General features: G+C 39.4%; 1 protein-coding gene and 1 long non-coding RNA gene across 2 annotated transcripts; both read left to right on the top strand.

The window, feature by feature from the left end:
• Positions 1-4,232: 4,232 nt before the first annotated feature.
• On the top strand, positions 4,233-5,326 carry LOC145390905 (uncharacterized). The gene is made up of 3 exons (XR_013895753.1): positions 4,233-4,291; positions 4,842-4,962; positions 5,256-5,326. It is a non-coding gene; the product is annotated as an uncharacterized LOC145390905 (long non-coding RNA).
• A 3,777-nt stretch (positions 5,327-9,103) lies between these two features.
• On the top strand, positions 9,104-25,190 carry LOC145390846 (glutamate receptor ionotropic, delta-2-like). The gene is made up of 9 exons (XM_080265586.1): positions 9,104-9,111; positions 9,688-9,846; positions 10,054-10,144; positions 14,380-14,680; positions 14,990-15,210; positions 22,762-22,942; positions 23,748-23,847; positions 24,103-24,232; positions 25,080-25,190. The coding sequence occupies exons 1-9, from the start codon at positions 9,104-9,106 to the stop codon at positions 25,188-25,190; spliced, it is 1,302 nt and encodes a 433-aa protein (XP_080121712.1).
• Positions 25,191-25,487: the final 297 nt, after the last annotated feature.

Below are 25,487 nucleotides of genomic sequence, written 5' to 3' on the forward strand. Positions count from 1 at the left end.
GAGATCACATTCCGGCCTCATCTTCCCCTACACTTTGATCGTGAGTCATGCTGCACTGTGTTTCTGTTAGTCGTATTGTACCGCGTTAGTCATATGGTGCAGTGTTGTTGTTAGTGATACAGTACTGTGTTAATGTTAGTGAAATAGTACCGTGTTGCTGTCGGTGATATAATACTGTACCGTGTTGTTGTAAGTGATATTGTACCGAGTTGGTGTTAGTGACATGGTACCGTGCTATATTAATCACATGGTACCGTGTTGTTATAAGTCATGATGTAACGCATTCCTGTTAATCATGTTGGACTCCCGTTGACTGAGCACTGTATCTTTATGGGGGAGATGTGTAGTAATCCTTTACAACTTTATTTTGACAGCTCAAAATCAATATAATTTCCGCCTTTTTTATATTCTCTTATGCATAAGTTTCGGATACCGAACATGAAAGCACAGCGATCGTCACAACAATCTCTCTGACCAAAAGAAACATCTTTGAGCGAAGTTAGTTTATTTTAACTTACGACAACAGTTATACTGTATATGAAGAAACTTTCCGTGTTTTGGGTGTTTACAGATAATTAAATTTCAGACAGCATGAAAACAGTAAATATTTCTGAGTCAACAGGAAACAAGAAAAAAAAATACTGGCTAACGGGAACGAAATCTTTAGTTTTAAGACTAGTTTATTGCCATTTTATGTTGCTTTCAGACTTGTTTTAATTGTTTTAAGGACGATTTTTTTTTCATATGCTTCATTTTGGGGGAGGATAATCCTTTTATTTTTATTTTTATTTTTTTTTTTAGCTTTAGACTTACTTTTCATGTTTACAATTGGTGAATAACCTGTTTGTTTATAAGGACTTGTTTCCTTTATATCAGTTTTTATTGCTCCATAGACATAACTTTCCTTTCTTAGGCAGTTGGTGGGGAAAGGTCATTTCTCCAAAGAGTAAATGATGTTTGTGGTACCCATTGATCATTTTTCCTTCATAACGCTAACAAAGACCCTGAAAGTGTGTGATAATGCAGGCCGGTCGTGCCAACATACCTGTGTCTAAGTGCCAACCTGTCTCATACTTAGATATTTGTTTTTTTGTTTCTGTTGCTTAGAGGTTTGTTTCTCTTGCCCTCAGGTTTTTCTCCGTTTCTAAGATTTTTTCTATTGCTCAAAGGTTTGTATGTTACTTACAAATTTATTTCTGTTGATTAAAAATTTTATTCTGTTGCTTTGAGGTTTGCTTCTTTTGCTTAATTTTTTTCATTGCTTGGAGAGTTGTTTTTCTTGCTTCAAGACTTGTATAAGGACTTGTTACTCTTGTTTCTTGACCCATTTCGATCCACTATTGTTTCCGATAACCGAATCTGTTTTATGCTCATTCTTCAGTAACCTGTTACATTTTCCCACTTGTTTCATGGTGTGGAGAGATTACTAGGTTGCGTCGTGGGTCTTTCTAGGGATATGAAGCAGAGAACAAGTGAAGTTCTAGGCAAAGTTCATCCTAAGCAGGCTTCAGGTTACGATCTATACGGTAGACTTTTTTTTTTTTTAAATAACTAATGGGCATCATTACAGCAAATATATTATGGATTCAAAAAAACTGCCGAACAGTGCCTATGAATGAAAGAGATTACTCGCCTCTTGCTGTCCAGTACCGAAAATTACTACAGTACGCAAACTTGCCTCCCAATATTCAAAGATAGTTCAGGATTTTTATATATTGTATCTACATTCAGAAGGTATTTAACTCAGGAGAGGTTTCTTGAACTGAATGAGTTTTACAAATAGCCTTCATATGGCAGTTTACTAATAACCTGGTACATAATAAAATATCCAGTAGCAACAAGACTGCGGTGAAAGTACTGTATCGTTTACTAAGGACTTAAACTAAACTACAAATCGTACGTCCTACACTTGATGCAAAGTAGGCTAGTCAGGGGGACAAAGTTCTATTTTATATTTGATTGTTGAATATCTCTCTTAGACAGAACATGGAAACACAGCGGCCCTCACGCCCAACATCCCTGACAGAACGCAGCAACTTCATCTGGTTGTGGGTGGGGGGCCTGTCAGCTCGTGCCATAGCTAGGGTAACTGGGGCCAGCGTCACCACTGTCTGTAGGTGGCTCAGGCGGTGGAAGCAGGAGGGACACGTTGAGAACAGGCATCGCTGTGGCCGATCTAGTAAAGGAAAATATTGGAAAACAATTTACAGGCGTATTAAACCGTTCCATCTCATGGTATTGCACACTGATAAGTTCTACTTATCTGAAGTGAATTTCAAAGCAATACAAACAGATTTTCATTATCACTGTTGATATACTAAATACCCTAAACTGTACACTTATTAATGACTTTCACGTAAAGGTAACTTTGGAAACTCCTTCAGTTTTGAAACATTCTCTGACAAACCAAACAAATGCTAACCAGACAGGCTCTTTATATATGACAGCCGAGTGAATTGCTTCTATGTATCAAGATAATGAATTGCCAACACATCACATACCTAAGTTTCGTTGTCGTTCGTAGAAAAAAGAAAAAAAAAACAAGAGCCAAGGAAAAGATAAAGTTCCCTTTCATGTAAATTCATCTGCGTCTTTCTTATAAACAGGCAAAAGCTGAAAAGTCTGATATTTGTGCTAAATATTGTTGTTGTTACCCAAAGCTGGGCCGAGCAACGAGCTGACTGACGTGGGGCAAGAGATGTGAGATTTCATTTATGCTCTCAATTATACGAGCTCTCAGTTAAGTGAACATGTACATACCAAAGCCGCCATTACGTTGACATTTTCAAGACACCGCGTATTTAATAAGTCTGTCTATATCTATATACCTAGGCTGCTTCCCCCAAAGAAAGGGAGGTAGCCGAGACAGACGACACACTCCCAATTTACTAATCCACACAAACACATTCATTTAATAAGTACATCGCATTATACCTTCAGCAGACATTTAAGTCTCATTTCAAACTGAAAAGCTATTGTCCATCTCTTTCAGAACGAGAATGTATGTTGTCCTAGGTTAGAAAAGTTATGAACAATCTGTATTTCATGTGTCATACCAAACATTCTTGTATTAGGTTTTTTCCTCCTCGGAAAATTGGTATAACAGGCTTCAGACTTGCTTGTGCTTCATCGTGTGGTTACAAATTAACTATTTTTTGTACTTGGCTCGAATGTTTAACCAACGTCTCTCACCTGCGTCATATTGAAAAGGTTTCGCAGACGAAAATGATTTAATGTAAAAGAAATAAACGGAATAAAAACATATTTCTAAGCAGTGTAAGTATTTTCATTACATAATGGTAAAGGAGTAATGTGCAGTGGTATATATATATATATATATATATATATATATATATATATATATATATATATATATATATATATATATATATATATATATATATATATATATATATTATTGTTAGGAAAATCATAATAAAAATTAAACATTGAATAAAATTCATTTTCCTTCCAATATCACGTCATGAAGGTTATCAGACACCCTGGCGTATGTGTTGGTAACAGCGGTTGGAAGAGTAGGGAAGTCTGAGTTTCGTATGGCAATTTAGTGGTTTTAGTTACACATGAATTGGGGGGAAAAAAATAAGTAACTTTCCTCATCCAGAAAATGTACATCAACACGGAATATATAAAGATGAACTTGCATAAACCACAGATTGATTTTGCTTTCTGGTTGTTGGTCAGGATTTGGCTTCACAAACTTATGATCAACTCCCTCTCCTAACTGGGATTTGCTTTTGCAGCATATATTAAAAATTTTCGCCTCTCTCTTGTTCTTTCTCAAAAACGAATCTGTAAGTTATTCGACAAAAATTGTGGTCATCTTGTTTTTTTTTTTTTTTTTTTTTTTCAAAGAACTGATAAAAAAAGAGTGCCGTCTTATGTCTGTTATTCCTAATGCAAAATATATACCTTAAGTTACGAGGAGGAGCAAATTTACAGTTTCATAATGAAACTGGCCCAAGGAATGTTATTGTGGAGGCTTGATTAAGAAATAGATGTGGTGGCTGTGGACGCGTGCCATAGTGATCGTAGTATATTTCGACAGTAGTGGAGTCATTAAGTGGTGGTCGTGAAGTGTTGTGGCTGCGGAATTGTGCGGTGGTGTTCGTGACGTGTGGTGGTGAAAGAGGTGTGCGGTGGTGGTCGTGACGTGTTTCTATGGTGGTGGTGGTGGTGTCATAATGTCGACGGCTGCGGGGATAATATGGCTCGGCCTGGAAGTCACCTGCCTCCTGGTCCGTGCCCGCCTACATCACATCACAGGCACGTAGACTCCAGTAAAGGGAAATTGCTGGGGAGGGGGGGGGGGTGAAGGGCTTGCTTCATTTTGATCTAGGCTATTATATGTGCATCACCAAATATTATCAAGTTATTTTGTTATTTTTAATTATTTCAGTTGCTTGCTTCTTATGATATCAAAAAGAGGTACATATAATTCCGATTAATGATGGGTTATCGGGTGTTTCAAGCCACTCCAACTCTAGGGAGCTATGATCTTTTGAAGGTTTGCTTATCCATAACTACTCGTAGGTAGAGTTCTTGATTTAACTGAGCTATAATATGAAACGAACATTAACTGTGAAGCTAACGTCGCCAATTAGGAATCACTGATTGACTGAACATGATTCTTTCCGTGCTTTTCGCTGTGTTACTTTTGGTATAATATTTGGCTACAAACAGTTTTAGGTAGCAGAGAGAAGAGACTTGTAGATGAAGGGTTGAATTTCGTGCATATTGCCTGACAAATACCCCAGCACTTGTACTAAAAACAGTACTGTATAAGTGTGCTTTTATCCACTCACATATTTGTCAGACAGGACCAAAGCATCACTGGAGAGCCACCTTGCACTGGATGACATGTTGGCCATAGAGCGGTGTTCGCACTTTTCTGTCCTACTGCTGACAGATGGCCCCCCATGGGCGATGTCAATGACAGAAGTAAGTAAGGACAACAATAATGTAAAAACTGCTTAACGCTGCAACAGAAGAGCCTGATAGGGTCGACCTAAACATTAGGTCTGTTCTTACTTTAGTGTAGTAGTACAGTAACTCACATTTTCGGTTTTAGTCCTTTGTGCTACTGAGTGAACTAGACAATCCAAAATCTGCCCAAAGTTAATCAAAACTGTAATATTTGCAGCTAATATTTGAAATTTATTCTTCTAGTTATCCTTATTGTTGCTTCACTTATGAAGAATAGAAAAGATTTATCATTATGCGTTCTCTTTCAGGATCTAGCACACTTACATGCTCCTTGGGGGATCGGAGTGTTTCATGTGAAGACTAGTAAACAAAACACCAGCATGACATACGAACAGCTCTCACAGAGTATAGCCACAGCTCGACAGGTATGTGGCCAAGTCATGTAGATTAATTAGGGTGAAAAAACTGGACTCTGGAGACAATAAATCTGAGTTCTTTGAAAATATTCACGAATAAAAACATACGATTCATTAAGATTATTCCCGTAGACGTCTCTCTGTTCCATTTTGCCTGCTGTAGCCGGCATGAAACACAGAAAGACGTCATCAGGCTGAAGGAACCAGACATAGAGCACTATAGTTCATTAAGTATTCCTACGAGTTAGCACTGTGTAATCGGAAGTATGCTTGGCCCTGTTTCATTTCCTGGACCACCGACGAGAAGTTGGGGCAAGCACACACCAGTGACTAAGTAAAATCCACGATCGTGTAGAATATTCGATGGGTGTAAATCGTGGTCGTGGAGAGTATTAGAGTCCCTTCGTTGTCAGACGATTGTTTATGTTGGCACTATTAGTTTCATGATAATATTCTTGTTGGCATTAGTTTCCTGATATTTATGTTGGCACGATTAGTTTTGTGATATTATCGTTTTGGCACCGTTAGGTTCGTCAATCGATCTATCTATTGCCAGACGCCTCAATCCCGTTCGGGGTGGCCACAAACAAATCGCCTCCACGTCGCCCCGTCCCCCACCATTTCACTGCCCCGCTCCCAACTCACACACCCCTCTCTCATATACCTCTCCACCCCTTCCCTCTATCTCATCCTCGGCCTCCCCCTCCCGCTTCCCCCCTCCGCCTCACTCACATACACTCTCTACGTCAGTCTTTTACCCTCCATCCTCTCCGCATTTTTTTTTTTTTTTTTTTTATGTGTCCGACTCTGGGCATAGGCTTCACAGCCTGCTATCAAGGCCCAGCAGTCCTCCTACATACCATACACCTCTACATGTCACCACTGCATGGCCAAACCACCTCAGTGTATTCCTCCTAACGCTTCCTATCACATCCACATCCACACCACAACGCTCCTTTATATCATCATTTGTCAACTTGTCTCTCCATGTGACTCCACAGGCTCCTCTTAAATAACTCATTTCCACTGCTCTCACTCTTGACTTGTGTCCTTCCAGCAACGTCCAAGCTTCACTTCCATAAGTTAGAGTTGGTATCACAATACTGTCATGTAGTAACGTTTTCACTTCCATGCTCACTTCCCTGCTTCTTATCACTGCATTCAAGGAACCAGCAACCTTTCTTCCCTGCTGTACCCTTTCAAGCACTTCACCCTCCAAATCTCCATCCTTTCTCATCACACTACCCAAGTACTTAAACATACTCACATTTTCCAATTCCTCACCATCCAACATCGCTGTACATTCACTGACTTCACCTCTCTCAAAGACCATCATTTTACTCTCCCCTATATTCACCTTTAGATTCCGTTTCTTACACACTCTCCCAAACTCATCCACCAAACCTTGCAACTCTCCTTCGTCTTCACTCAACAACACAGTATCATCTGCAACCAACAGTACAGGGAGTTTCCACAGTACTCTCTCTCACCAGGGCCACTCCAACATACACTACCCTACCTTGTACCTCTTTTATTACCCCTGCCATGTACAGATTGAACAACCATGAAGACATGACACATCCCTGTTTCAACCCAACCTTCAAAGAGAAGAATTCACTCAGTTCACCATCCACACGCACTGAAGCCTTAGCACCATCATACATACTCTTCACAGCATTCAACAACTTCCCATCTACTCTATATATTCTTAATACTTTCCACAATCCCTGTCTATCCACCCTGTCATATGCTTTCTCCAAATCCATGAAAGCCGCATACAACTTCTTTCCCTTCTTTAGGAACTTTTCCACTAAGAATGAATATCTGATCTGCAGAACCTCTTCCCTTCCTAAAGCCTCCCTGTTCTTCTCCAACTAATTCCTCTGTTCTTTCTCTAACTCTGTCTATAAGTATCCTACCATACACCTTTCCTATTATACTAAGAAGACAGATGCCCCTATGATTACCTCAGACTTCTTTTTCCCCTTTTCCTTTGTACAAGGGAATAATTATACCTGACTTCCAATCCCCCGGGACCCTACCTTCCTCCCAGCCCAATCTGCGTATTTTCCACATCCATTCTACTACTATCTCTCACCCATGCTTCAGCATTTCACCACACACTTCATCAATTCCTGGGGCCTTCCCCAATTTAGCTTTCTTCGTTGATTCCACAACTTCTGTCCTACTGATTTCTTCCTGTCTTCTCACCTCCCCCCCTTCTCCTAGCCATTCCCCAGCCACTTATACTCGCATTCCTTCCATCCTGTATGTTCAACAATTCCTTAAAGTGTTCTCTCCATCTGCTCACTTTTTCTCCCTTCACCACTAATAATCTACCAATATCATTCACTCCTCTGCTAACTTCACTTCCACTCTGTCTTACTCTTTTCACCTCTTTCCAGAACATTTTCTTACAGTCCCTCCACTTTACACTCAAGTTCCTTCCAAATTCCTCATCCGCTTTCTTCTTACTTTCTCTTACTAATCTTTTCACCTCTCTCTTTCTTTCTACATATAACTCTCTCTTCCGCCTCTCAACTTCTTCCACGCCTCTATTTCTCATCCATTCATTGTATGCTTTCTTCTTTTGTGCCATAGCCTGTCTCACCTCTTCATTCCACCACGCTGTTCCTTGCACACCCCTCCGTCTTCTCTTCATCCCACACACGACATCACATGCTGCACATATTTCTCCTGTAAATATCCTACACACACCTTCCACGTCCCCCATCTGCTCCAATTCGTGATATATTTTATGTCAGCATTATTAGGTTTGTGATATAATTTATGTTGGCACTATTAGTTTCGTAATATTTTTCTTGCTGGAACCATTAGCTTCGTTATGGGTTGTGGTGCGTGACGATGGTGGTGGCTAGCGATGACCCAGCCTTCCTCGCCGCCTTCGCTGAGTCCTCCTTCAAGAGCCACCTTCTGCTGGTCCAGAAAACAAAGCTACTCGTATTCACCCGCATCCCTCTCCTTCAGCTCCAGACCCTTCCCCACCTTCACAGGACTCTTTCACGAACCACTTCTCTCGTTGCTGTTGTGAACGATTCCTTGCCAGTGTTCAGGTAACGAGAATTATCCGTATAGAGTTGCCAGCATAAATACTAATCCATTGTAAGTATCAAGGTTATAAACAATGAATTCTGAAACCCAGTGAAATGGTCGGAGTCTTTCAAGTTTTTCCCATTATTATTTAACATCATAAATAACTGACCTTGTGATCCTCTTGGTTGCAACCATAAAAGATGGCAAAGTAAATAGTCGATCTGTCTGAGTTTTAATTAATGGGCGGATTGCTTTTTCATCAACAGGACCAAAGTGTTCTCATGGCTGCCGTTCACTGACCCAGAATCTCGGCCATTACAAGTGGCATCATGGACTATCGATCAACGCCTAAGTTTCACCCATTCACCAAATCTTTTCACCCAGAAGTTTTTATGGTAATTTTTGTATGTCGACAACGCTTCTGTAAGATACTGCTGTAACACAGAGGGACTGAGCTGCATACGCAAATCTTGCATGGTAACTTATTATTACTACTGCTTTCCCGTAAATTATCGACTACTATACTACATTAGAGATGGTGCAAGATCTCATGATTCCTCCAGGGGAATAGACGAGAAATATATAAATAAATATTTGGAATGAATGAAAATACGAGAATGGCACTAAGTTGACCTGAATTACTGTATCTGGCCCTAAATGATACCGAATTAAAGTGAGCTACCTAAATGATCCGGTTGGACTGAAATGTGTTTGAATATACAATAACTACTTTTTATTTTTATCTTAACTATGATCAGTTTTTCGTCTTATTGCAGCTTATTTCCCATAAGTCAGTGGCAGAAAAGGACAGTAAAACACCTCTACATACTTCCATAACACCTCTTCATGACTAGCATCATATTCGAGAGGTGATCTGTTGTTATAATTCAGCATTCAAGATGTGCAGATGAGAGTTTTAGGACAAAGAGTAAAAAAGTATAGACAGTATCTTACCTACTTGTATCTAAACGGCTTTCTCGAATCTAAATTAATTGAGCCTGAATCTTAATCATTCTGAACGATCTGAATGGCCAAAGGTTATGCCAACATTACGCAACAACATGATCGATCACCGCGCTTGTTTTCTTTAACTGAAGAAAGTTGGCACAACTGATACTGGAAAACAAAAGATTATAAAGTACAGGTTTTTTGTGTGCAATACATAAACATATATTCATACTGTCAGAATGAAAAATGTATTGCCTGAGAGTATTTATTAATCCAAATGACATTACTAATCAACACTATACCGTACACCATCTTGCCGCAGGTTCCCGCACCGGCCACACGTGCTAGTGACAGCGGAGGAGTTAGTGGCACAGCTGGCATTTACAGTAGATGACCCCACGGCACCAGAGGGCAAACGACTCACTTTCGGAGGGCCAGCGGGGAACATTATGGAGATGTTGTCCACGACCATGAACTTCACGTGAGCCATAAATGCACATTTGCTTTGATACACTATATTTGACTGGAAAGATTTGGGTTTGATAAATAAACGTTTGTTGATTGCACAACTTGCCCTAAGTTAGCAAAAATATAATATGAATGTGAAAGTAACCTCCACACTTATTTTTTTTGGAATGGGAAATTTTACAAAACCATTAAATGTGCTTAAATCACGTCCCTCTGACAGATACACGTACGTGAGATCCCCTGACAGGGCTTGGGGCTTACTGCAGAGCGATGGGACTTGGACAGGCATGATGGGACTCATTACACGTGAGGTCAGTTCTACAGGTCCTTTACCTTAACTTGGCTGAGATTTTCGTCCTTTTGCAGATTATACTACGAAGCTCGATGGCAGAAAAAGACAATGTTACCCCTTTCCTCCTTTTCATCAGACTGCTCTATCACTAGCGTCCTTTTCTAGTGCTAATCTCTTATAACAGCAAATTTCTCAATATGGAATGGTAGTTTTAGGCGTTAGAACAAGAGCATACATAGCATCTGTGCACCGAATACTCTTTAGCTTGGGGCACTTAGTACCATCTCTTTCTCAACTATATATTTTGAGCATTTCTTTTTAACATTGTTTTTTGCTAAGCGTTTTTTTAGTTGTCATTAAAACCAGTTTCTCTTAACCTTCTGTATATGTGATTTCATTATTATTTTTACAAGCATCCTTGATGGATGGGGGCTATTTGGTGGATGGGGGTGCCCAGCATCCACTTACTCAATGTAGAGATGCCATATGATCTCTGCACTGAGTGACAAGCCAAATGGTTTCCTGTATCCATGAAACCATTTACCGCGCTCGGTGGTAACCATATAACCGGGGTTTTTGGCAGCGTTAAGTATTCCTCAGAATCCACTGTCCAAAATCACATAATCATGACAGTCACTTCAGAGAGCCTCGGAGGACCCAGTGCCTGCCCAGGGCCCCAGCCAAGTGGGCAGATTCGCATGGCCATGTGGAATGTGAGAGGTGTGAATTAGGAGAGCTAGAGGATGGAAGTGGTGAATGTATTCAAGAGTGCGAGATATGCCGTGATGGCACTGTGTGAAACGAAGATGAAAGGGTGTGAAGTGGAGGAGTGGGAGGGTGTGAAATGTGTAAGATTGGGCATGAATGGGCGAGGAAGATGCAAGGAAGGAGTTGCTTTGTCGATGAATGATATTTGACAGAGTGGAATGAGAGACTACAAATGTGTCAGCTCGAGGTGTATGTATATCAAGTTCGAGAAGGTAAATGTGGCAGTAACTGTGGCATACACACCGTGTGTTGACAGGAAAGAGAGAGAGAGAGAGAGAGAGAGAGAGAGAGAGAGAGAGAGAGAGAGAGAGAGAGAGAGAGAGAGAGAGAGAGAGAGATGTTTTGCGATGAGCTGAAAGAAGTAGTGGGAGTAATGCCCAAGAGATATAAAGTGATCGTAATGGGGGATATGAATGGAAGAGTAGGCACTGGTCCTGAGGATGACATAATGGGTTGCTATGAAGTACCAGGAGAAAATGATAATGGGAAGCGATTAAAGGGAATGTGTCAGGAGAGATGGGTGTGCATTTGTAACTCGTGTTTCAAACACAATGATACACATAGATATACATGGTATAGAGGGAAGTGGGATCTTCTTGAAAGAAGCCTGATTGATCACGTGCTCGTTGAGGGGTCGATGCTGAGAATGGTTGCTGATACGAGGGCAGTGAGAGGACGATGTGGAGGTCTGTCAGATCATTTGATTGTGGTATGCAAGATCAGGCTGAGAGGAGTGAGGTGGATCAGGAGAGAGAGTAGCACTCAGGGAGAAAGACTGAAAGTTGAGAAGCTAAGGATCAAAGAAATGGCAGAAGATTACAGGACCAAAATAGAGGAGGAGTTAGAATAAGTGAAGTAGAATGAAATGGATCTGGACAGCCTGTGGAATGCATATAGGGAATACTTAGTTAGGAATGATTAAGTGGCGTGAGGTGTGGCAAGAGTAACAACAAAGAAGAAAGGTACGGCATGGTGGGATGATGAGGTTAAGAGAGCAGTGGAGGAAATGAGGAAGAAGTGGCTAAAGTGCTTACAGGACAGCGGTTCAGTTGAAATAAGAACTGAATATAATGAGGGCAAGAAACAAGTAAAGAGACCATTGAAGAGGAAAAAGAACGAGAAAATGATGATCTAGGAAGAAAACTGAATGCAAACTACTCTGAAAATAGGAAGTTATTCTGGAGAGAGGTGCGGAAGTGTAGAAGCGAAAATAGAAAGAAATTTGATGATGTGAAGGATGGAGGTGGTAGATTATTAACCCATGGGGATGAAGTATGGACCAGATGGAAAGAATATTTTGAAAGCCTGATGAATGGGAATAGAGAGAGCAGAGCGGCTGTAAACATGATTAGTTTTGCAGAGAAGGAATCCACTGCAAGGAGATGTGGCACTGGCACAGGTGAAGAGTGCTGTGAAGCGGCTGATGAATGGGAAGAAAGCTGGGGCTGATGAGGTGTATGAAGAGATGATTAAATGTAGTGGAAAGAGTGGAATGAAGTGCTTGTTGGAGATATGTAAGAAGGCATAGATGAGTGAAACTGTGCCAGCATAGTGGAAAAAGGCTATGACTGTACCCCTGTAAAAAAATAAAGATGAGCAAAGAGAAAGCAAAAATTATCGTGGCACAAGTTTATTCAGTTTGGTAGGGAAGGTATGGAAGAATAATTATAGTGAAAGTAAGAGAGATATCAGAAGTCTTGGTGAGTGATGAACAGGGTGGCTTTAGGAGTGGCAGAGGATGTGTGGATCAAATATTTCCAGTGAGACAGATAACAGAGAAGGCTTGTGATAAGGACCATAAGGTGTTTATGACATTCATGGATCTCTAAAAAGCATATGACAAAGTGGACAGAGAAGGATTGTGGAAAGTTTTGCGCATGTACGATGTAGACGGTAAGCTGCTAGGTGCCGTAAATAGTTTTTCCGATGGTAGTGAATCATGTGTAAGCGATAATGGACATCTAAGTGAATGGTTCACGATCGGTGTGGGCGTGCGACAAGGTTGTGTTATGTCCCCATGGTTGTTCAATATTTATAAGGATGGGGTAATGGGAAAAGTACAAACACGAGTAATTGAGAGGGGGATGGCGTTGGTAATGAATGGTGATGGGTGGAATATCTCAAATGTGTTGTATGCCGATGATGTAGTACTGCTTGCAAATAACGGATAAAAACTTTGTACACTATGGCAGAGTTTTGTTGATGTCTGTGAGCGTCGTTGAGAGTAAATGTAGAAAAGAGTAAAGTGATGGCTATTGAGAGTGAAGGTGACTCCCAGTAGGATGTTACAGTGAATGGAGAGAGACTGGAATTGGTGGGAGAGTTCATATACCTGGGTACAGTGACAGAAAAGAGAGGAAAATGTGCAAAAGAAGTGGAAAGTAGAGTCACACAAGGAAGAAAAGTAGCTGGTGCAATGGAGGCCTTGATAAAAACAGAGGCTTGAGTGTTGCAGCTGGACGAGGCTGACATGAATGAGTGTTAGTGCCAACTTAAACATTCGGGGGTGAGACTATGGTATGGCATGAAAATGAAAAGTCAAGAGTAAGAGCAGTGGAGATGGGACTGCTGAGGAATGTATGTTGAGTACAGGGTGACGATAGGATTCGAAATAATGTGATTCGTGAAAGATGTGGTGCGAGGAAGTCTGTGGACACCAGAAACGAAGAGAGCCTACTGAGATGGCATGGTCATGTGGAGAGAAAGGATAACAATACAGTGCTGAAGGAGAGAGGAGGCGAGGTAGGACAAGGAGAAGGTGGAGAAATAAGTTGGATGAGTGTGTGAGGAAGAGAGGTTTGGAAGTCGGAGAGGCTAGGAAACTGACAATAGATCGACCTAGCTCTGTGAATGTTGTTTGAAGAAGTGCATGATCAGGGATTTGGCAGCCCTTTTTAACGTGGCAGCGTCCGGATTGATTTATCGGATACGTTTATGTGAAGTCACAGAACGTGGTGAATGTTTTTGGCGTATCCGACAGAACCAGGATTCCGGGGGTTTGAAGGATGAGTGAATGGAAGCGTAGCTTATTGGACTGGACAAATTTTGGCTGTCCGGACATTGCTACTCCTCACCCTGCCCTAAGGTGGGAAAGGAGGTCCGGGTGATGATGATGATAATGACAAGCACCCTGTATCTTAGGTAGATTCCATAGTTTAATTAACCTCCTACAGCTTTTAACATTGTACAGTAGTTTTATTTTCCCTTACATAAAACTCGATCCTCATGTCTCGCATATATATCAACTGAACATACATTTTTTTTTTGTCAGCTTCTCTTTCAAATATTTAGCTCCAGAACTATTTCTCGTGAAATAACAAGTCGTGATCAATAAAGTAAATATACTGAGTCAAGAAAATGACTTGGGAACCTTCTCACGAATTATTCATCATAGAATATTGTGGTAAAGATTAACCTTTTATGAAATATATCCCGACGTACATTGTTCTCCTGTTCTCCATTATATATTACAAAAACACATTTCAGGAAGTGGAGTTTACTCCGGCACCATTTTACTTGGATATAACCAGAAGCCAGTGGATAGACTACTCTTCATTTGTGATGCTTGGAAATTATCAAATTCTCGCTGCCCGTGGTCGACCTGAGGTGGACCCGTGGGGTTTCCTGTTGCCTCTTAGACCAAAAGTTTGGGTGGCTGTGTTGACAGCACTGTTGGTAGTATGCGCTGCGATACTGCTTCTGTCTTTCTGCCTTCCCACTTATATGCAAGAACCACGCATGAAAGATACCAACACCTTCAACTGTGTGCGAGTTCTTTTGCAAGAAGGTAACTAGTGTTTGCCATGTTGTGGTTTACACTGAGTAATTTTAGACTAACTTTGGAGGACCTCTGAGAGAGTAGATTAACTTCCGAAGTAGTGAGTTTTTCTCTGTGAGAATACCAAAAGAGCCAGGTGTTTCGCCCACATATTTTCATGATGCTCAACCACTGTCCTGTGTTAGATGATGTTTAATTTCATCTCACTAATATCAGCTTACTGTAACCGTTACATTTATTTCACCAAAGCTGCCAGAAACAGGTCATCAAATATTTTCGTGATCCATATCTTTTGCTTGACTAAATTTTGTCTTCCAGATATAAAAAGAACTAAGAGTCGGTGGTGGTGGGAGCGTGTGATGCTGGGGGTGTGGATGCTGATGATGGTGGTGCTGACACAGAGCTATGTCGGCAACCTCATGTCCCTCCTGGCAGTCAGATACATAGACCAACCCTATCAGAGACTTGAGGACGTCCTTGACAACTCTGATGTTGCGATAATTGTTGCTCCAAACACTTTTATCATTAAATATATTGAAGTGAGTGGTTGTTTCTTCAGGTTAATAAAAAATTTAGAGTATCTAATTGATTGTCTATAATGCGATACTTTAATTGATATGCTGTTAGTTAATTGTGACGTTAAAAAATAATAAGCATGTAAGTTTTGCCGGAAATAATGGTTAACCTATAAATGAAATTCATATCATAGTAACACGGTGCCCTAAGGTTATGGGAATTTCTGACTGTTATTATTTTTTTTTTTGCCATGGACAATTTATAAAGTAGTATATTAATTAATGAGCAGGATGAATGATTTGGATAGGTAATTAAGTACCTAATGCTGTTTTTCAGTCATTAACTTATGAGTCATCTGTAATTTTCATATGTTTGATATATAACCAAAATTTTCTTCCAGACGTTTATAATTTTTTTTTATAATGAATGGAGGAAGGAAAAACAAAGAAAAAAAAAGTCCATGTGCCTAAAGGCATCCTCCAGTCATAAAATACTTATAACATTTGGATTTAAAATCAAGAGGATTAAATGAGTGTGGGAAGCAACTCCCCGGAAGTGAATTCCAGAGAGTAGTAGTTCTGGGGATAAATGAATTTTGATAAGCAGAGGTTCTGCATTGTGGAGGAGGGAGTGTGAGTTCATGAGCTCTCCCAGCTGCCCGAGTACTTCGGGAGAAAATGTGAAGGGGAGGTACAATTGAAGCAAGTTCGTCAGAGCACTTACTGTAAAAATATCGATAAAATAGTGCTAAAGAAGCAACATCTCTATGTACTGATAACGGAGGAAGATTCTGCGTTATGGCAGGATTATTGATTAATCTAATGGCTTTATTTTGAATTTTATCGAACTGCCTCAATGCAACCACTCCACATCCACTCCACAGTGGTGAACAGTATTCGATCTGAGAACGCACATGACTTTTGTATATTGTGGACATCTGCTCGCCAGTGAAGAACTCACGGACTCTGTACTTAAGTCCCAGTTTTTTAGAAGCATTTTTAGCAAGAGATTTAACATAAGCTGTCCAGCTTAGGTTGGGGTTTAGAGTAACACCTAGGATATCAATTGTAGTGGATGTGGGAATACTGACATCATTTAAAATTATGTGAGAGTCTGAGGGATTCTTTCTATTGGAGAAATTAATGTATTTAGTTTTCTGAGCACTAAATGAGACCAGATTTTTTCGTCCCCATTGATTAAGTTTAGAAAGGTCCTGGTTCAGAGAAATTGCTGTGTTTATTTGGGAATTTATAATATCAAATTGTGTAAAGGAGGTGCTAAATGTGAAAGAACTATGAAGGGCCGAGTCATCAGGATAAGAGTATACTGGGTTGTGAGTGACAGATAGGAGGTCATTTATTTGAATGAGAAAGAGGGTTGACACAAAAACTGATCCCTGAAGTATGCCAGCATTTATGGAATGAAACTGAGAAAAAATTCCATCAGCCATGACTCGTATTTTTCTATTATGAAGGTAAGAAGAAATTAGAGGAACCAGTGATGCAAGGCCATAGTGTGATATCTTAGACAATAAGGCCTGGTGCCATACTCTTTCAAATGCTTTTGAAATATCAAGCGTGTTTCGCCATGTTGGTCTATTGTTTTGTTAATCTGATGGGTAAGAAGGCAAAGAACATCTACAGTTGAACGTTCCTGTCTAAATCCATACTGCCGATCATTGATTAATTTATTAATTTCTAGATGCTTGACTATGTATCTGTTAATTAGCGTATCAAAAACTTTACCGAGAACGGAAGTTATTGCAATTGGTCTATAGTTTGATGGATCAGAAGTTGCCCCCTTTTTAGGAACAGGATGGATATTTGCTTCTTTCCATGGGACTGGAAAATTTGAGGTACGGATGCATAAGCGGAAAAATTTTGCTAATGCAAAAGCCAACACTGAGGAGCAATTTTTAAGTACTATTGAAGGAATTTTATCTGGACCAGTGGCTTTGTCTGCTGATAGATTCTGTAATACGGCTTGTACGTATCTGGTGTGAATCATGAAAGGAGGTATTTGAGGGGAATCAAAATCAAGTACAGAAATATTATGATTTTCTGAATTTAGGGTTGAGTTTGTTGAAAAAATGTCAACAAGAAGGTTGGCTTTTCCGGGTGGGTCACTTACTAGATTTCCATTGGGGGACTGTAACGGTGGAATGGAAGAGGTGGTAGTGAAGTTAGTTTTGAATGAATTAAAGGTTGACTAGGATATTTTGTTATCATTTGGATTGTTTAGTAGTTTGTTAGCTTGTCTATGTAGAAAGTTTGATTTAGAAAGATTGATAATGGTTTTGACATGGTTTCTGATATTTTTATACTAGTTAAAGGCTTCTTTGGTTTTGGTCCCTGTATAAGTGTTATTGGCTATTGTTTTATGTTCTGTTACTCTTGCACAATCGTGGTCAAACCATTTAGGAGAATTACATCTTTTTTTGTAACTATGATGGGGAATGAATGTTTCCATGCCGACTTTAATGAAATCCTGTATGTGGCCCAATGTGGAATTTGCATCATGGGAGAAAAAGGAGGTCCAAGGAACACCCATGAGAAAATTTTGAAGTCCCTCCCAGTCTGCCCTGTCGTAATGCCATTTAGTCATCATGACAGGTTCAGAGCAGGAGGGTGTGGTAGATGTGAAACTGGTGGCTTGAATCAGACAATGATCCGAGGATCCGAGAGGGGACTTCACTTTGACATTATAATTATCTGAATTGGTTGTTAGAAACAAGTCCAATAGGTGGGGATTTTGATCGGGGTTGTCTGGTACACGGGAGGGTTGACTGACTAACTGGGTGAGATTAAATGAGTCTGCAAATAGCTCACATTCAAGACCAGAGTCATCAGTTCTGGGTGAATAAGTGAGCCATTCGACATTATGGACATTAAAATCACCCAGAATAGTAATTTCTGATGCAATATTAATGTTGAGGACACTTAGTTGTGAAGACAGAGAGTCAAATAAACTCGGCTCTGAAGGGACATTAAGGGAATGATAAACACAACAGAAATACTTAATTTTATAAGAAAAATTTAATTTGTACATGGAATTGTCGAAAAAGGACAATTGAATTTAGTAATCTCCTCTAGGGCAATTTCTGATTTAGCAGGGCAACATACGCCTCCTTTGGGTCTGAAATTTTGAATCAAGATATAACCAGGAAAATTAAATCTAGCTAAACCAGAGGTGGAGCTTACTTGTGTCTCTGTCAGAAAAAGCAAATCATGGGATTCAAACTGGAGGAAATTTTGAACAGAGTTGATGTTGGAGTGAAGTTCCCTAATATTGTAAAAGAAAATTTTACTGCACGGACGAGCAGATTTTGGGCGCCGCAAGACTGGAGGTGGCACAGTTGTGGTAAAGACTACATATTATATAGATAGATAGATAAATAGATAGATAGAGAGACAGATAGAAGCAGGGAGTCAGATGATGAGAAGGTGTTGTGTCTGCGAGAATCGAGCAGTGCTAAACATGCTTACACACTCTTAACACTGAGGAAAGCTGACGACAGCGGCCAGTAAGGAGATGATGCAGTTAGCTGTCAGCAGTCCTCTCGTGAACAAAGATCTGGTAACCATGAGGAACACACGTGACACACCCCTGCTACACCAGATTTTAGGAAAGAGAGTTTAGAAGGAGACAAGCGACCCTAATGAGAGGTCGAGACGGAGATTAGCCTTAGAACAGAGAGAGAGAGAGATAGCGAGACAGGGAGGTAGCTAACCGGGACTTATACTCGTTCCGTGTTTAATATTTCCAAGACAAATAAAAATAGTCCCATACTATTCTTTACCTCTCCTGTCACTACATGACATTTGGTGGGGAAGCTACTACAAGATATAAAAGCCGCTCGACCACAAGTCTAAAATATACTTCTCTACAAGTAACTACAAAGTCTTTATGACATTTGGTAGCAGCGAACGTATATGAACCTCGTCTATGAATCAACATTAAATTCCTACAAAATATCAAGATTGAAAACAACCAACAACATCAGCTCCTGACAGTATTCTCTCCATCCAGCCCCCTCCGTCTCCCAGATCATTACGCTGATGCAGAGGTCAAGAGATCACTCGACGCCTTGCAAGTAGCTTAATGACAAACCAGCAAATCTGCGGACATCGTCTCCGAATTAAAAGCAAATTTCTACAATAGCAACCGAGACTACAAGATTAGCTTCAGTTCTACATTGAATCCTACAAAATACAGCCTACAGTGCAAATAGTCTACAAGTCTATGACGAATCAGCGAACTACAGCCATCTACAATCAACTATAATTAACAACTCTACGTCGTCTGTATAATCTTCTACACGCACCTACAAGTAGCGGCAGTTTTCATCCCACAACGAGTAAATCACTAGAGAAAAGGACCGAGAAAACATCGACATAGAAAAACGGAACAAACAAACGAAGAGTGAGAGACGACTCACAACTCATAACCACCAGACCTCACCCTCCTCTCTCTGCTACATCCACCCAACCCCCACCGCTTACGCAGGTGTGAAGAGGTCAATGCACGCAGCAAAACACCAAGTCCATATTTACAACTCATCTTACTCACTCGTCTTCACTCAAGTTACTCATCGCTACTCATTCACACACCACAGCTACCAGTGTGGGAAGCCGACGTCACCATATGCTGAGACGACAACACGCCAATCAACCCGCGAAGGACAACGCTATCACCACGTGCAACACCACTCACACCATTTCCCACCACGGTAAAAATTAGTGAGTTACAGTACATAGTTACTTCATTCATACAATAAACAGTGATAGACAATAAGCTTCTGCACAAACATATAAAACGTACTGTATAGTTACAACTTAAATTCATATACCTACTTCAATTATCTTCATAATTCAATCATTAAATACTTGCACCAACAATAAATATTCTACACTGTATATATTCATTCATTTATTATAACATTTATTTACTACCAACGAGTGTTACCATTTATACCTACATAAAATACGTGTTTCATATATACAACTACACATTAGTACATCTACAAGTGATAAAGAATATACCATCAGAGTTACTCAGTGAGCAATTAAAAGAACTGTATTAAACATTTATTAATTAAAGCTACCTAGTGGAAACAGACAAATTAAATTACAAGGAAAACTAGAGAAAAAAAAATGGCCAACACAAATGCCGTTAGCAAGAGTGAACATCTTCAACACAATCGTGAAGACAATGATTTCCACACAGTGCTGACACACATATTACCCACGATAGGTACAGGTGAACAACAAGTCAGTGTATATAGTTAATACTGTATATAGTGTATATATTTTTTATATAAAATAACAAAATATGGGACTATATAATATCATTTTATAATCTCTGTGTAATATAAACTAAACTTTAACAAAGTATCTCAAGGAAATTAGTCAGCAATTATGCAACCATAAACAACATGGAAAAAGTGTACACAAGCAAAGAGAAACAAACTATGGAAAATCAATACATAAAAAAAAAATAAAAGGAAAGGAAAGAAAGAAAGAAAAGTAAGAAAGAAAAAAGAGAAATAGAGTAAGATCACATAACAAACAAATGAAAATAAGTGTAAATGTTACTATATATGCCAAAATACCACATAAACTACAAACAAAAAAGCAAATTGTGTCTCCACAACAAGTGGCATGACACATCATCACTATCATCGACCGCAGCATATGTTAGGACTGCAGTTATTACAATTATGTTACTCCATATTACAATAATGTAACGACAAACTATTGCATTATGTTACACTAACTACAATTATGTACCTACAAACGATATGTAACAATTATGTAACGACAAACGATTGCATTATGTTACACTAACTACAATTATGTACCTACAAACGATATGTAACAATTATGTAACGACAAACGATTGCATTATGTTACACTTTGCCAATTATGTAACAGTTGCATTAACAAGATGTAACTTTTATGTAACTTTAACTACAATTATAAGGCCAAGACACTTATGTAAGAGTTGCATTAACAAATGTAACTACAATTATAAGGCCAACACAATTATGCATTAACACAATATTTAGTAACAATTCATAAAATGTTACAATTATGTAGTACCACAATGTTAGTACAATATTAAGTCATACTATTATAGCACAATTCTATATTACCAGTATCATCATACAAGTTAGGTGAAATATTAGACATTACTAAAGTGATAACTCAAATATGTAATGTATAACCTAGCAGTATTACCATTGCACAATTATATGCGTACGTCTGTTGTACATGCACGTCTTACAAAGTGTTATACAACAACAATTGCATTTATTCAAATATGTATACAACTTATTTAAAATGTAATATTACTGAATAATCAGTATTTACTATGAATAATATATGTATACAATATTCATACAATTATGTTACTTTACAATATTATGTATTTCACTTGATTAGCTTATAAGTTCATTATAATGTGTATGTAGTATGTATTAATATGTTATAACTATTAAATGTCGATGGTACGCCATTTTCGCGCGACCGAGCAGTGTGGTAAAGACTACATATTATATAGATAGATAGATAAATAGATAGATAGAGAGACAGATAGAAGCAGGGAGTCAGATGATGAGAAGGTGTTGTGTCTGCGAGAATCGAGCAGTGCTAAACATGCTTACACACTCTTAACACTGAGGAAAGCTGACGACAGCGGCCAGTAAGGAGATGATGCAGTTAGCTGTCAGCAGTCCTCTCGTGAACAAAGATCTGGTAACCATGAGGAAAACACGTGACACACCCCTGCTACACCAGATTTTAGGAAAGAGAGTTTAGAAGGAGACAAGCGACCCTAGAGAGAGGTCGAGACGGAGATTAGCCTTAGAACAGAGAGAGAGAGAGATAGCGAGACAGGGAGGTAGCTACCCGGGACTTATACTCGTTCCGTGTTTAATATTTCCAAGACAAATAAAAATAGTCCCATACTATTCTTTACCTCTCCTGTCACTACATGACATTTGGTGGGGAAGCTACTACAAGATATAAAAGCCGCTCGACCACAAGTCTAAAATATACTTCTCTACAAGTAACTACAAAGTCTTTATGACACAGTCACTTGATGACGACCGGGAAGGCCCTGAGCAGACAACCAAGCCCTGCTGGTGGTGGTCACCTGAGAAACCACCGCACTGATTCCCAGAATAGCAGCAGCCATGGTTCTTTTTATGGGGGGGAGAACAGGGATGTGTTGTGGAATGGGAATGATATGTAATGACAAAGATCGGTGTTTTTTGGAGAGAGGATAGTTGGTGTAAGGTAATGTAATATAATGTGGATGTGTGTGTTGTGTAAAGAGGGCAGCCTGATGCCCTCCGGTGTGTGAGGCAGAAAGACGTGTAACCAGCTACCAAGGCCTAGGAGAGAAAATGGAATCCAGGCTATTCCTTGAGTCTCCCATAACCTTGGCGGTAGTATGTCCCTGGGCGGGGCTGCCTACCCCTACTTTTTTTCGCTAACTAAAAATTCATGATTCCCAATCCCATAAACATATATCACAAAGTAGACATTTTTTGATAGCCTTTTTCTTTTCAGACTGCCACGTCAGGTCCACTTCATGAACTGGGGAAACTAGTGGGGACAAAACGGATCGCCTACAACAAGTTCGTCGAATTAGAAAACAGCATGGAGACCGTCGTGCGCGCTGCCACTCATGTCATCTTTGACCTGGATTTCAACTATGTCAACTTGCTGCCCAAAAGCTTTTCTCTCACAGGTTGTAATATGATGGCTAAAGTTACTAAAATTATGTATGTTTAATATTGCTTTCTTTGTCTGTATTTTAGAATGTATCAGTGTATCATAGCAGTGCCGAACCAACGAACATACACACACACACACACACACACACACACACACACACACACACACACACACACACACACACATGATGTCACGTTAGTCATGGAAGATAAAGGGGCTTTTACTAAGACATTACTGTGTAAAATAATCGGGGTATTTCAGTTAACAGAATTATTCTTTTGAACTACATGGATCGTTAAAGAAGATAGTCACTACAGATTGAATATTTCACGAGGGGAAGTTTTGAGAACTCCCTTTCCCTTCTCAGTCGTCTGTCATCAATTAGAATAAATTAAATGTTATCAGGGCTACTACGCCTGGCAAACTGATTAATTCAAGGACCATATAGAGGGAGAAAATTAAAGCCTTTACCTCTATATGGTGCTTCTATTAAAATTAACTACATGAGTAGTGCTGGAGCAGTCAAGATGTTACGACTCCTCTTGTTACAATTACCACTTCTAATTAATAATGTCACGGAGCAGAGAAAGACACTGACACTGATGCATATAACAGAAATGAGGATTTCAGGGACATACGACTTTTGACAAAAGGCAAGGTGATAATTATTTAAAAACGATTGTTAGGCTAATGTAAAACACTGTCTGGCATTTCAAAATGAGAAGCATCTAGTAAGTCTGTAAAAGGAACACTTCAGTAGTTTTCAATTAATATATGTATGCTTATTTATTAATAATATCTAGTAATTCATTTTGCAGGTCGTTGTGATTTTTATCTTTCACGGAGCGTCTACGCAACCACCCCTCTGGCCTTGGTGACTCAGAAGAACAGCTTCTTTTTACACAGGATAGATAAGTTGCAAGTGACCCAGTTTAGCGAAATTAACAATAATGTACTAGAAATAAAATTGTGTTGCAGTATAATTCTTTTTAAAAATGCAAATATAAATATAAAAAATATTACTATACTTGTCCCTTTCTCAGGAAGGCTTTGGGTATATGATAAATTTACATACACACATGCATACCCTGAGAGGTCAGTATTTCACCTTTCATTATGCTTAGTGAGTTATTCTTCACATACAGACATATAACTGTCTCTTCTTGTGGTTAGATCGTACACGTTGGTGGAATCAGGGCTGTACGATAAATGGATGAAGTACTCACAACCTAACTTCAGCATGTGCAAGAACCCACCCAGGATAATCACCGTCACCACCATTCTCTCACTCGCCAATTTTTGGGTAGGCCATGATAGTAACTTCCTTTATTACTGAAAATAGGATAGATTCACCTCACTGTACCTTTTATCCCCCATACTCTGATATTGCATTTTATCATTACATCCAGACGATTTAATTAGGTTTGCTGGAGATTTTTTTTTTTTTTTTACTGGGAGGCTGATCATAGCTTTCATTAACTCTTTTACTATGAGAGTGAGTAAGGTTAGCAAATAAATTAGCCATGAAATATTTCATGAGGGTAAAGTCATGAAAAACTTGGGTGTATGTAATCGAGTAATGAGCATCTTTCAATATCTCGTAGGTAAATATGTACTGTTTCCCATTTAATTATGGAGGTAGGTATTTCTGATGAAAATAAAAGACCATAGTATAACCCACCTTTTATAATTTCGAATCTAGCTACGTACTTTGGACACTACCACAACCCCTATCTTCCCACGGTATGTTTTTGGAGCATAGTAAACTTGACGTCATTATCAGGTAGATTGAAGTAGTCTGTGTTGAAGTGTTAGGGCAGTTGTCGGTGGGTGGTGGAGAGACACGACTCATGGACAAAGCTTATGAATCTCCACATCGTCCTCCGAGAACCAGACTATACTGACATTATCTGAGTGAAAGGAGAGATTAAACGTCAAGGCTATACAAGAATATGGAATAGTAGAAATTAACTGAATCCCTATCGTAGCCTCAAGATCCGTTCGTAATAAATAATTGTTTTAATTGGTCTTGTAGACATACAGTATATGTGTGACATCATAAGAACTGACTACGCATGTAAACGGGGTACTATTAGTTTTGTATATTAATGAAATGACTACTGCTCTACTTCACGGGTTATCCATTTCAGGGCATGTTTGCGGTGCTTGGGTATGGGTTCACAGTGGCTGTGATGGTGCTGGTGTTGGAGCTGGTGTGTGGTGGAGCCAGGTGGGGCCAAAAGGGTCAGGTGGCCACTTAAGATACACACAACTATTTCCATCACTGACCACAAACATCACCGTTTCTGACAACGCTCTTCACTTGAATTACTTACTGCATTATAAGTTTGTTAAGGAAGGTAGTGCATATGAATCAATTAAATGAATTAATAAATGATTTAGAATTTTATATTAAATTATAGAAATAGCAAGGTATAAGAGTTGCTTCCAGTATCGCTCACGGCAGTGCTCTCTCATGCGTATCACTTTTACAGTTTGTGTAAGAATATATATTAATATAATTCAGCTTTTTTTTCTCTTCATAATCCACTGCCGGT

This window comes from Coenobita brevimanus, chromosome 16 (genome assembly GCF_032717465.1).
Source record: "Coenobita brevimanus isolate Jiangsu-jjx chromosome 16, ASM3271746v2, whole genome shotgun sequence".
NCBI classification, from domain to species: domain Eukaryota; kingdom Metazoa; phylum Arthropoda; class Malacostraca; order Decapoda; family Coenobitidae; genus Coenobita; species Coenobita brevimanus.

Bases quoted from the DNA above. Each gene is read 5' to 3' on its own strand.
- LOC145390846 (XM_080265586.1), top strand. The intron at 9,847-10,053 runs GTGAGCCATAAA...TCCCTCTGACAG, and splicing joins TCCACGACCATGAACTTCAC to ATACACGTACGTGAGATCCC. The intron at 23,848-24,102 runs GCAAGTGACCCA...TCTTGTGGTTAG, and splicing joins TTACACAGGATAGATAAGTT to ATCGTACACGTTGGTGGAAT.